At 40.3% G+C, this 13,841-nt stretch overlaps 1 protein-coding gene across 2 annotated transcripts in view; it reads left to right on the forward strand.

Moving 5' to 3' along the window:
- The window catches only part of LOC108900204 (adenylate cyclase type 6), a 36,508-nt gene that overhangs the window by 16,651 nt on the left and 6,016 nt on the right, over nucleotides 1-13,841 (forward strand). The window contains exons 4-17 of one of the 2 annotated variants that reach the window (XM_051071322.1): nucleotides 6,649-6,798; nucleotides 8,336-8,457; nucleotides 9,792-9,903; nucleotides 10,353-10,480; nucleotides 10,576-10,734; nucleotides 11,045-11,186; nucleotides 11,520-11,648; nucleotides 11,749-11,777; nucleotides 11,883-12,030; nucleotides 12,153-12,250; nucleotides 12,865-12,952; nucleotides 13,057-13,173; nucleotides 13,356-13,514; nucleotides 13,715-13,836. In XM_051071322.1, the coding sequence (XP_050927279.1) occupies nucleotides 6,649-6,798; nucleotides 8,336-8,457; nucleotides 9,792-9,903; nucleotides 10,353-10,480; nucleotides 10,576-10,734; nucleotides 11,045-11,186; nucleotides 11,520-11,648; nucleotides 11,749-11,777; nucleotides 11,883-12,030; nucleotides 12,153-12,250; nucleotides 12,865-12,952; nucleotides 13,057-13,173; nucleotides 13,356-13,514; nucleotides 13,715-13,836 (1,703 nt within the window). Of the gene's footprint in view, nucleotides 1-6,648; nucleotides 6,799-8,335; nucleotides 8,458-9,791; nucleotides 9,904-10,352; nucleotides 10,481-10,575; nucleotides 10,735-11,044; nucleotides 11,187-11,519; nucleotides 11,649-11,748; nucleotides 11,778-11,882; nucleotides 12,031-12,152; nucleotides 12,251-12,864; nucleotides 12,953-13,056; nucleotides 13,174-13,355; nucleotides 13,515-13,660; nucleotides 13,837-13,841 lie in introns of both variants that reach the window. The other variant, XM_018701138.2, reaches the window with a different exon arrangement.

The following is a 13,841-nucleotide window of genomic DNA, read 5'->3' on the forward strand; positions in this document are numbered from 1 at the left end:
CTCAAAATGAGCTCTCTTACACGACTATTAAGTCTAGAAAGTGAACATAACACCTGCATACACATTATAGATGTGTTAATAATGATGATGATGATTAATTTTTTCTTACTAACAAATGTAACTAAAGGGATTTAAAATGTAAATTACACTGTGTAAAGCATTCCAGTGTTTGCGTGCACATTGCCTGTCCTGAAAGGAACTTCTGCATTTATTTCAGTCATTTCATTTTGCCGCCTCCTGAACTTTTCATTCTGTCAGCTGACCCCCGCTCACACAGGGTCTGATGTTAAGATCCTCCCTGACCTGCTAGTTTCGTGCATCTGCACGGCTCGCACACTCACAACATGCTCACCTTCCTGTGATCAGTGTGTCGGTGCTGGGTGTTGGCTGAGTATTGTTAAGTGGGATGGAGAGCAGGATGGGGGGATTAAAGGAGGGGGCAAGTCACCCACTGCTGTGCTGTGTGAACAAGCTGAGAAAGAAGAAAACAGACACTGGGACTTTGCGTTATACAGAAACCATGACCAGTTTGATTAATATTGTGTGGTTTGAAATGGAATCAGCTTTGAGTGCTGACATTAGTCACATCCTACTGTCTGTCTTAGAGAGGATTGTTATAAGTTATTTCTTGGCACAGGAAGTCTACGTTCGTTTTTCTGTTGATCGGTTTTCCTTTACATTAAACCTGCCATAACAGATTTCTTGGCCACTTGGGGGTAGCACAAATAACCTTTGAAAACAAAACATACATATCATCACCTTTTAATGCAACATTATGTTTATTTTACATTTATTTAACATCTTCAAAAATGTTTTGCTGGGATACTGACTTGTAATTGGGAGAACTGCGCTGCTTTCATTCCTGCTCCGAGCCAGAAATGGCTGTTCTTGCTCAACTCAGGTTGAGCAGGTACGATCTCTTGCAAGACGTGTAATACTTTACAGCACTGCGTCACACACCTATGGGCTTTTCAGCTAGCTATAAGAAGAAGCTAGCTCTGTGATTCTGCTTTCCTCAGCAACTGCTAGGCTTTGTTTTCTGTACATGAGCTGTTCTAGGGGCACTCTGCTTCTAGTACCTCAAGTCCAACATTTAATGTACCAGTGTCCTGTAATTACCACTTGTGGCTTCAGAGGTCGCTGGTGCTGCTGCTCTGCAAAAGCGTGGTGTTGCTTTAAGTTGATGTGGCAGACCTGTGGCCAAACAGGCAAAACTCTCAGCTCTGTTTTCGGTCTTCACCAACTCCAGAGGGAAATATCTGTCTTTTTAGCTGAATATAGAGGGTTTTTCAAGCTGAAAACAGCTGCCTGTTGTTGCCATAAAATAATGCTGAGAGCAGTGTGAATGAACCAAAACACTAAAGTTGAAAGTGGACAGCTAATACAATGAGCTAAAAGACACTATAAAGCTCCAGAAATCCAAGTGGAGTGATAATTTTCTGTGGATTCGTCACAATGAGTGACCTCTTCACCGTAGGATCCTTTGTTAATGTCAAATATTAGTTAGTTAATTTTCCCATAATACATTAGATTTGTGTCTGTCTTCTAAGATACTGTTAAATGTTCCATTTGTCCACACTGCTCTCACCTCTTTAAACTCTTTCCCAGACTGAAAAGGGGCCTGATGGCCTTAAAAGTCAATGTTTATAGACTCACTGTCAGGACCACAGACTTCCTGCTAAAGTAAATAGCTGCTGTGCTAAATCCATCATAAAGGAAAAATTATAAATAAAGTTTCTGAATATTCCATTAGCTCCCCCCCACACCTATCCTTGTCTGCTGGTCCCGCTCAGAGACCGTAGCTTTAGATGGTTTCCATTAGTTTTCATTAGATGTAGAGTGATGATGAGTGTTTGGGTGCAGAGGGAAGGTACAGTGTCGCTGCTGAGGCACTACCAAAGACCGGCAGGTAGATATCACTGTTACATTTGAAATGAAACATTAATGTATAAATAATGTCTCCAACTATGGCATAGTATTGCATATATGTCTATATCAGCTTTTTCTAGCTTTTCATTGAAACTATATGATCTTTACAAAATACTCGAACTCAAGATTTTTACAGCTGCAACACCCACAAAAGAAATTAAATGAAGTTTAAAATACTTAACTTTACTACAGATGGTTCTTTACAGTTCATTGTGGAGGCATTTCAGATGAGCAGCAGAGTTGCTTATTAAGCACAGAGTTGTTGATTTATTCAGCAATGCATCCATAGAGCCATGTTGATCATTTATTGATTAAGTCTGCATATCCTCCCTAAGCTGCTGGGGGCTTTTTGTGGTAAAATACATTTTAATCTATGTTGTGCTGAATAGCCAGTATTACTGTTGTTTTGCCTGTCCTGTCTAGATCAGAGCAGCTCTTACATAATGCCATTTTGATATCCAGGGATTAGACCGAGTTCCTCTCCACAGACTGGCCGGCTGGCTGCTTCCATCATGTCGGCCCCGGGGAAATGATGACTGCTTTCATGGCAAAAAAAAACAAACAAACTATGTGATGTCCCAGTGACGTGATGTTCAATTCCTGGTTTATTTTGGTCTTCACAAACTGAACATAACCTTTTTAGTAGGCCATAATCATATTGGTAACTCAGTCATGAACCCCACCTGTCGGGGAGTGAGCAGTGACGATCATAATGCGTAGTGGTACGATTATAATGGTGCTGGACCGAGCTACCAAAGGAAAGGCAGGATAAGGTAATAAGTGATGAGTTTAGATAAATGAGTGTGTTGTTGAGCACAGAGGACATGAGCAGGTGCGGTGGCAGCGTGCACAGGTAGCAGGTAAACGCTGCCAAGCAGAGCTCCTAAAGAGGTGGAGTGCTGTTGCGTAAACACAGGACCTTACTGTGTACTCTGTAAACCCACTAGCCCTTGCCCTCTTGAGAAAAGCAAGCAATTAGTTTGAGCCTGTGAGCTCAGACACATGGAGTGTGATACGCATGTCGAGTGAATCTCAACAGATAAAACACTTACAGTAGCTGCAGCTCATTGCATACGGGACAGAAAACACATATCCGCACATGAAAAGTATCGACTGTGCACACATACGGGCCGACAGGAGGTATTCACCTGCAAACACACATCGTGCTGCAGGTTTCACTTTTGTCTCATGGCTGTTTTTGCTTGAACAGTGAGAGTAATGTAAACAGAGCTGAGCGCCCAGAGCCATCTGCCTAATGTCACTGTGGCCCATATCTGTCCTGCTCTCTGTCTGTCTGTCTCTCTCTCTCTGCAGATCTCACTCTCTCCAGTACTCTTCTTTACCTCGTTGTCCTCACATTGTCTCTTTATTTCTCCATCCTGCTCCTTAACACTAATTTCCTTCCTACCCTCAACATCTGTCATTCTTCTATTTTATCTGTATCGTCCATTATGCTGCTGATCTCTTTTTTTGCCCCACCCCTTGTTTGCTTTCTTTTCAAACTCATCTGTCCATTACCACCTGTCTCTATTCTTGTCTCTGAGCTACTCTGTAAACTATGCCACTTTGGGTCACCTTTATCCTCTATTGCTATTCTTAGAATTCCTTTGTAGCCACGGTATATATTTTTCATTCATCCACGCTCTTCTGTTTATGCGCAAACAAGTTTCTTTTGACCAATATTACAATGGTAGGCAATTGCAAGATTGCACAGTGTTTATTTTTAGCAAGCATTCAAAGCACTATCTTAACAGTAAGACTGATTGAAATGCAACAAAGTTAATGTGGCACAATGTAGTATAAAAGTATGTTAAGATACACAGACTTTTCACTTGCTCAGATCATTTCTGAACTGCAGGCTCACCGTTCTTAAACACAACATTTTGACTATTTTTACACGTGTTTGGATAGCCTTTCCAGGGAAGCTCCAGAAGAAAAGGAAGCATGGTGATCTACAGACAAAACACTTGAGGTTTAACAGTGACGAACTTCTGAGGAAGAACAGTGGATCTTAAAAGTGAAAGGTACTTAACAAGTAACCCAAAACGACCTGGAATGTGCTGGAAAAAGTTTTAACACTACCAAAAAAGGACTGAACTTTATATTCATCATGAGCTACCCAGATGCCTTAACGTTTCTCTAAACCAGCCTTTTGAGATGCAAAAAGAACAAGTTTCTCTACAAACACAACCTTCCAGATCTATTCCTGATGTTTCTCCATTTCACTGTTTTCCATTTTTTATATCTCAATTATTACGCACCCTTCAGCTCTCACCTGTAGAGTTGTAGAAGTTTTACCAGAATGTATTATAGGTTTAAAGGTGATATCATGAAAAAAATGTATCTTTCAGATAATAAACATTTATAATTACATATATGAGATAGCTGTTTATTTAAAGAGTTGCATAATTATATGGGGGAAGTCAAATAAACGTGAGTGAAATAGATCTAAAGTACACAACAACACAATAACCACAAAACATAATTAGAAAATAGTTGGTAGCAGCTGACATTTCATATGTAAATAAAAATAAATAATGTAAAGCAAAATCATCAGGCTATCTTCTGCCACAAAAAGGCTCCTTCATTATATGAAGTCTGCACTTAAAAGTTCAAATACAAAGAGATTGGGACTTTCTCTTTAATGTTTTAAATGAATGTAACATGGACTTGAACTGAATCAAAACAGTTTGCCAACGCATCAGTTATTCAGGTTTCTTTATAGGCTGAGGAGGCACAAGAAAATGTATACCTCTCGTCCCCATTTTTTTTGCACTGTGATTAAACCCTTTGCTTCATGTGTGAGAGAAAGGGTTAAGAATTTATTGCTAGAGAATGTACAGTAATAGGAGCTGTCCTTTTTCTGTTTGTGGTGTGTATGTTTAAAATGTGAACTGTAGGTGCAGTATTATAGAATATTAACACAACCCCTTGACCTTTGTGTATTTCCATTTCTACCCAGGAGATGTCAGTGTGTAATAAATTCTGGCTTCATACCCAAACACTGTATGTGAGTATTGATCGTAAAGATAGTAAAAGGAAAAGAAGGAGACAGTTTAAAAGGAGATTTGCTTTGGAAATTAATCACATCCAATGACTACAGCATTAAACCCTGTTTGAATTGAGGCCTCACAACAGTTCATTTCTCCTCTTGGCGTCTAATACAGGATGTATCATCTCTGAGCTTTCCTCTACTCCACACTCAACCTTTGTTAGTGTCCAAATGTAGCCTCTGGAGTGAAGAGCGTCACATCCAGGCTGTAAACAAGAGCCCATCTTTTAAGGAAGTGGCCCTATAACGGGTCAACAGCATTTCCCACGATGCAGTTGGGGACTGTTTGTGGACACTGGAGGTTATCCCAGCGCAGCAACGCGTTGAACCACTGACGTAGCTCAACAGAAAGCAGGCAGACTAGCACGCTGTAAAAATTATTAGGTGGTCAGTGGACTGTGAGGAGCAAAGGGGACGACTGATTCCACAAACAGGACCATTTCCTGTCAGAGGAAATGTTTTGTGTGTGTGTTCATGTCTTTGTGTGTGTGAGCCATTTGAAAGTATAGATTAGCGACAAACACTGGACAGCTACAAGTAAATACAATTGGAAAGGACAGAAATTATTGTATGAAGAAGCAAAATTAGGATAAATGTGTTTATTTCATGTCACACTGTGGAAGAACGGTTTCTTAAAATCTTGGTCAGCCTGTGGCCATAGCACTAACTACCACTAACACTCCCTTTATTATTTAAGGCACTTTACGTACTTTACATACTGTAATAGTGTCTGAATTCAGAGTGTGTAAATTTATCCAATATATAATTATCTCAAAAATTCCACGATGGAACAAAAAAGTAGTTTGTCGATTGATCAATTCAGTTGATCAACAGAAAGTTAATCTGCAACTATTTTGATAACCATACAATCATTTTATAGGCAAAAATGTCTTTGTCATACATGACATGAGTATCTTTGGGCTAAAGGGAAATTTTTGGCAAAACATTTTATTGACAAAACTGTTGATTGATTAATTAAGTAAATAACCAGGTCTGAAGGGTTTGATTTAAATCAGCCTGGTAACTAAACTTCACTCATTCAGTTTCACACAGAAAAACTTCATGTTACGGAAGATAAAGGCGCTTTAATGCACACAGAGTCTTCTGAGAGAGATAAAGAGGAAAGCAGGGGAATGAAATTCACGCCTCTGGTATCATAATTTGACCCTTACAAAGAGTGCAATAAAAGCATGTCACCAGTTATTGTTTTTATTTTATCAATTTTATTTTTTGTGTAAGGATTTCCGGTAAAGGACTTGAGATGTACTGTAACCCTATCTCTATCTCTATCTCCATTTCTGTCACTATCATTGTCAATGAAATCAGTCAAACACACAGACAAAAACATTTGAGCTTGTTTCAAAGATAAAATAATTTATTTTAAATCTATCCTGTGTCCAATTCTGAGGTTTTGATGCATGAAATCATTTTGTCCAGGAAGCAATAACAACTACACACATACATAAGAAATAAATCCCTTGTACAGTTTGATGAGAACACACTATCAGTGATCTGTTTTATACCTGCGCATTTTTATGAGAGTCTCCCTCTGTTATCTCACAGGATTAGCAGCATCCTCCTTCCTTCCTCTCGACTTATGCTTAACTACTTCTTTCTCCTTCCTCTCTCCTCCTTCTCCTCTTCTTCCTCCTCTTCCTCCTCCTCAGGTGAGCGCTAATGTCCTGATTTTCCTCTGCACTAACATCATTGGAATCTGCACCCACTACCCTGCTGAGGTTTCCCAGAGACAAGCCTTCCAGGAGACCAGAGGATACATCCAGGCCAGACTACATCTGCAGAGGGAGAATCAGCAACAGGTAGGCCCACACACACACATATATCCACATTTGTCTGTTGTCTGTATGTTTATATAGGGCTGGGTAATATACATTGATTACTACAAAAAAACTGATCCTGATCTATGATCAATTAGATTAAATTAACTTTATTGTCTACCTAGTAGAAATTTGTCTTTGGCTTCTCATCCAACACAATAAAAATGACAAAGTTACATATGCCATACATACGCCCACACCCCCAAGAAATGTCATACACACATACAAACATACAGACAATCAATAGTGCAACAAGTGTATCTGTTCTGCTTTTGAATCAGCAGCTAAGACATAAAACATAAAAAAATAAAACATAAAAATGGGCAACTGTGAGTAGAGTCCAACTAGGAAGTTGTGGTGAGAGGTCACATAACATAGGTAATTTGTAAATGGTTCAGCTGCAGAACGACTGAGCAATATCCATGGTAAGATATGTGTGCCACATGTGCAGTTCAAATCCCAGCAGTAGTCGATCGTGTCTGAGTCTTTGATAGGAACCTTGCCAGCAGGTGTTTATTTATTATTATTAGTATTATTATTATTTATCATTATGTGGCACATGAAAGTAAAGTAAATGCAACTATATGTATAGTATATATTATACATACAGTATATATTTTGTGTCCTAGACGGAATACATCCCTTTATACCTGTGGAGTTTTCTTGAAAACAAACATACAATACGTTTACATTCAGTTTTACTCACCAAAACACTGTGTATGTATCTTTGAGGTCTAACAAACATAACGATGAACATAATGTGTTTCCTTCCTTATTCACAGTGTTAAATGTATATTGTAATCATTACCACTAGAGACCAATATGAAAGAAATATATACTGTGATAATAGTTTTGGCCATATTGTTCAGCTCTATATGTTTTTTCAAAAAGTGTTTCTTGTTTTCACATCTGTGTAAATTGTCCAAGTATGTTTTCAAGTGCAGCTGATTCTTCAGCCTGTTTATCAGTCTCATACTCTTCTGTCAGGCTCTTGAAAGCAGTTAGTTATTCTTTTTTTCTGGCAGTTAGCATGTTTCAGTTTGAGCTGTTTGAACTCTTCACCCTGACATTGAGTGATATTTTTGGCTGTTGGACAGATGACTCAGTCGCTGATTCAAACGTTTCACTAGTCTTGGATTTATTTTAGTCATGGAAGCAGACAATATTATACAAGCTGTAATTCACAATATAGTCTTTACATTTATTTTTTTGTTTTTGTTGTCAAAGAACTGTGATATAATGGTTTAATTATGGCTGATAAACACTATATATTAACCATCACTGTCTCCAACAAAAAAAGGCAAAAAAATAAATCACTGGAAGTGTTTAGGATCCCGAACAGAGAGCTGAAACAGACAGAAAAAGATGTGTTTACATATTTAACCAACTTAATGTGGAAATAATCTTAAGTCCAAAACTCAAAAATCTTGTTCTCAAGAAGTTAACTCAACTCATTTCACATTTACAATATTGTGAATGACACAATCTGCATTCTGTTTCTTTTTCGTGTGTTTTTCAGGAACGTCTGTTGCTGTCAGTGTTGCCAAGGCACGTTGCCATGGAGATGAAGGCTGACATCAATGCCAAGAAGGAAGACATGATGTTTCATAAGATCTATATCCAGAAACATGACAATGTCAGGTCAGCTGGGACATTTGGCTTCAATGTTTTATTTCATGTTTTACCCATGAATTAAGATTTCAGTCACTTGATCATCTTTGTTTTCTGTATTACGGCTCTACAAAAGCAAACACAGTAATTATATTTGGTCAAAATTTAGTTATAACTAGTATCTGACCTGTATCTGTGTAGGTAAAGCTTTGTTGTACGGGTCTGTTTTTTTCCAGCTGATTTCCTCATAATTTGCTCAAAACCCGCTGGTATCTATTTGTTAATTACAAGGATATTTCCAAAAAAGGCAGATACAATCTGGATCTAATTATAAAAACTATGAACTGTAGTATACTGTGTCATGTGATGCCATCCTCAAAACATAAAAGTAAATGTAAGGATGTGTTGCTTAATCCTGTAAATCTGAACCCAAAACATTTTACATAATACTTCCTGAGAGCAATTCACACACATTCATGCACACACACACACACACACACACACACACACACACACACACACCCACACACACAGATATACACACACATACACACTCACACAGTCAGAAGAGGGTAGAGTGGTTTGGCAGAGTGGAGGCTAATTAACATTAGTGAGGGAATACTTAATCACCAGCAGCCAAGATAAGATAATCCCTAAAGATGGAGAGCTTCAGCACACATTCAATTACAGCACCAAGCAAACACACTACACATGGTCCCTCTCTCCCTCACACACACACACACACACACACACACACACACACACACACACACACACACACACACACACACTACACTAGCACATATCTCGTTCAGAAGACTTTAAGGTCAAACTTCCTGCCTCTCTCAAGGTCAGCAGCCCTGATAGTAACAGAATGCAACAGAGATACTGAAACTTTGATACTAAATTTCTCAAGATATTTGAGAAATCAGAGTATTTAGACTGGATTTGTTTCTCCAGAGGAGGTGTGGGGATGATTTCAGTATCACCCGTGCAGCTGCCTGGTCAGTGATTTCAATGAGAGTCTCCTTTCTCCAAGTTGTAAGTTGTGACAGGGCTCTTTCACACGAGGAGGGGCTACACATTTAGTGCTGTCCACCACCTAAAACATTTATACATTTTTCTCAGCCATTAACAAACAATAATTATATTGCGTACATCTGTTGTAGCTGGATAGCCTAATTTGTCTGTGGCTAAAATGCCATCCAGAACAAAGAAAGGAAAGAGGGAAAATATTTTGTTGCCCACTTCCCCCTGTAATGTTTATCCTGCTCAAATGAAGCTATAGTTGGGGATTAATAGAATTGTTTTTTTCCCTGTGTGTCGTTTCTCTCTGTCTTTCCCCCTCTTTATCTCGTCCACAGTATTCTGTTTGCAGACATCGAGGGTTTTACCAGCCTGGCCTCTCAGTGCACAGCTCAGGAGCTGGTCATGACACTCAATGAACTCTTTGCCCGTTTCGACAAGCTGGCGTCGGTTAGTAGAAGCAGTCTCCTTTCTCCTGTGTCGGCATCTTCAACATGTTGTGTCATGTTTCCTTAAAGGAATAGTTTTTACATTTCAGGAAATTGCTTTAGAGGTGATGATAGACTGATTTTTTTTTTTTTTTTTTTTGCTTTGGACAGAGCAAGGTTAGCTGTTTCCCCTTGCCTTCAGTCTTTGTGCTAAGTTAACAAAGAAGTGCTAAGGAAAGTGTGTGATTATGGTTGCAGTGTTAATTTCGGTACCCGACTGTCATTGTAAGCGAGACTTTTGGGAAAATTTGGGAACTTATCCTTCAACTGACTTGTGTGAGAGTGAACTTCTCAAGCAAAAATCAACATGTTCCTTTAATCTTTTGTTAATCTCAGACACATTTTGGACACGACAGTCTAATTTTCTGTCCTCCCTTTTCTCTCTCTGTGCTCTGTGTCTCCCTCTATCAGGAGAACCACTGTCTACGTATTAAAATTCTGGGTGATTGTTACTATTGTGTGTCCGGGCTGCCTGAACCCCGGGCTGACCACGCCCACTGCTGTGTGGAGATGGGTGTTGACATGATAGAGGCCATCTCGTGAGTAGAAAATAGTGTTTACATCTTGCAAAGTTTTGCCCTCCTCCTGCTGAAGAAGAGACACTGATCCTCTGGGTTGTTCGTTTTGTCTGCAGGTTGGTGCGCGAGGTGACGGGGGTCAACGTTAACATGCGTGTTGGCATTCACAGCGGGCGTGTCCACTGCGGCGTGCTGGGACTCAGGAAGTGGCAGTTTGACGTGTGGTCAAATGATGTCACGCTGGCCAATCACATGGAAGCGGGAGGCAAGGCAGGGTGAGAGAAATAAGTGCAGGTTCACACATGTTTGCAGAAGTCCCACAACTAACGGATTACTTCCATTATTGATTAATCTAACGGCTATTTTATGTATAAGTCGATTAATCATTTTGTCTACATCAAAAACAGCTACTTTCTGGAAGACGTGAAGGATTTGATGTTTATTAACTCATAAAATAGAATTAATACATATTCATACATACATTGATAAAATAATTTTAAAAAGTCACACATACATTTCCACTGTCAAACATGGACAAATGTAAGCAGGTTCTGTTTGTAATTGCTGGTCTTTTTGTCTCTGTAGGCGGATCCACATCACTAAGGCCACATTGCAGTATCTAAATGGAGACTATGAGGTGGAGCCAGGCTTCGGGGGTGAGAGGAATGCATATTTGAAGGAGAACAGCATCGAGACCTTCCTGGTCCTCGGCTGCAGCCAGAAACGGGTCAGCGCACAAAAACACTGATTGAAGTGTTTCAGTTGAAGCCAAAAGAACCTTATGTATACCCCTGCACTGAGTAATATTATGAGAAAGGAAGCCTCTGTTGACACCCACGCTACAGATCCCACTGAAATGAATGAGGGGGCTGCATTATTTCACACAGGGCAGAGTTGGTCTGAACACAACCTAGTGCTTGTGGTGGTGATGTGCAGGTCATCAGTGACTGTGATATTAAGAAGCAGCTGATCAGAGAGTTCTGTTTAGTGGCCTCATTCACTGTGTGTTGTGTTGTATGAGGACAGTTGGTCAAACCTTCATGTTCTTCCCTCTGAGCAGAAGGAGGAGAAGGCGATGATGGCCAAGATGCAGCGGACGAGAGCCAACTCTAACGAGGGGCTGATGCCGCGCTGGGTTCCTGACAGGACCTTCTCCAGGACCAAAGACTCTAAAGTCTTCAGACAAATGGTGAGACTCAACGTCTACACACTCCTTTGTGGTGACAGAGCCAGGCTGCAGCTTGTCCATATGCGTCTTAATTTTTTTGCTTGTTTGCTTTTTTCTTCAGGGGATTGATGAGACGTCCAGTAAAGACAAGTGAGTGCAGACTCTTAATGCTAACACATGTATGATCATGTGTGAAGGGAAACTGCTTTTTCCCTTTACCTCCTGCCTGATCTGTTTCTTCTCCTCTGTCTGCAGCCGTGGTGTTCAGGAGGCCATGAACCCGGAGGATGAGGTTGATGAATTTCTTGGGCGAGCCATCGACGCTCGCAGCATCGACCAGCTAAGAAAAGACCATGTTAAGAAGTTCCTCCTCACCTTCCAGACCTCCAGCCTGGAGAAAAAGGTTCAAACTAAGACTCCTGTTTATTTTCTGTGCTTCTTCAACTTAAATATAATTCACATATGGAGGAGGGAACTGACTGCTGCTTATTTCTGACACTCCCCTTCTTCTTTTATCTGTCGTAGTATTCCAAGAAGGTGGACGATCGATTTGGAGGCTATGTTGCTTGTACTCTACTAGTATTCTGCTTCATATCCTTCACACAGATTGTTATCTTTCCACAGTAAGTACTTTGCACATTCACATAACACTTGTTACCTTTTAGTTTTGGTCCAGATATGTTTATAAGTGTTCTCCAGAGGAGAGGTGATCTAACAGTCTACTGGAAGGTCTTACCAATGAATTTAATTCAGTTCAATTCAGTTTTATTTATATAGTGCCAAATCACAACAGAAATTACCTCAAGGCACTTTTTATATAGAGCACGTCTATTCCAACAATTCCCACCATGAGCAAGCATTAGGCGACAGTGGCTAAGGAAAAAACAAGACAGCGTATCGGCAATAACAATAATAGTAATGATAATTAAAGTGGTAATAACAATAGTAGCAGGAATACTAGAAGTATTATTAATAATTTTGAAGTATAACAGCAGGGGTTGAGCAGGTCTGTAGGAGCAGCAGGAGTCATCACAGATCAGACTCTACAGCTCCAGAGGCAGAAATACCTGCAGAAAGTGACAGAAGAGGAGCTATTGATTGGATTGATTGACAGCTTTCACACCAGCCCAAATGAACCAAACTGAACAGACAAACACGCCAGAAACAGCCAACAGGTTAGTTGTGAAACGACACAAAACATTTTGTTATAACTGTGTTTCCACATTCTTTCCTGCAGCACACCGGTCATGCTGGGAATCTACATCAGTATCTTCGTCATACTCGCCAACATCCTTTTCATCTGTGCCATATACTCTTGCATCAAGGTAGTGGAGCTTATCAAGACGCGTGAACAAAATCTTTTGTTTTTGTGGGGTCACTGTATATTTAATACGTAAATCATTTATCTTTGCTGTACTCCCACTTGTAGCTCTTTCCAGCTGCAATGCAGACTGTTTCAAAGAAGATTGTCCAGTCTCGCACCAACAGCACCCTGGTTGGAGTATTTACCATTATCCTCGTCTTCATCTCTGCCTTTGTTAATATGGTAAGGTCAAACTCATTTCTACCCAAACACATAGACGTCATCTATATTAAGCTACACATTTAATAAGCTTAATGTAGACAGACAGCATATCCATACAGTATACCAGTCATACATGTTGAAAATTGTGTTGAAAACTTGTGTGTGTGTGTGTGTGTGTGTGTGTGTGTTTGACTTCACTGCAGTTTGCTTGTGACACTACAAGCTTGGCAGCATGCGTTGCAGAGAAGCTGAACACCTCTGCAGCCCTGGTGACGCCCTGTCTGATCCGCAGCTTGAATGTGTCTGTCGAGGGGGGTCTAGAGATCTGTCCCAGCGAAGGCCCCTCCTGCCCCTTTCCTGAGGTGAGTTCACTGTATGTCACCGTTTGACTGTCTGTGTCCCCCCTGCACAACTGGACGAACCATTTTAAGAAGAAAATGTCACGTTTGCATTTGATCTGTTGTTGATAATACCTCTTTGTGATGCTGCTGCCTCCTGTTTGTGCCAGTATTTCAGCTACAGTGTGCTGCTGACGCTGCTGGCCTGCTCGGTGTTCCTGCAGATCAGCAGCATAGGGAAGCTGGCCCTCATGCTGCTCATCCAGCTCACCTTCCTGCTGCTGGTGGAGTGGCCACAAGTAGCACTGTTCGACAACGCAGACCTCTTTGTCACCTCCAATGCCATGTAAG

Source organism: Lates calcarifer, linkage group LG6, assembly GCF_001640805.2.
Source record: "Lates calcarifer isolate ASB-BC8 linkage group LG6, TLL_Latcal_v3, whole genome shotgun sequence".
Taxonomy (NCBI): Eukaryota; Metazoa; Chordata; class Actinopteri; family Centropomidae; genus Lates; species Lates calcarifer.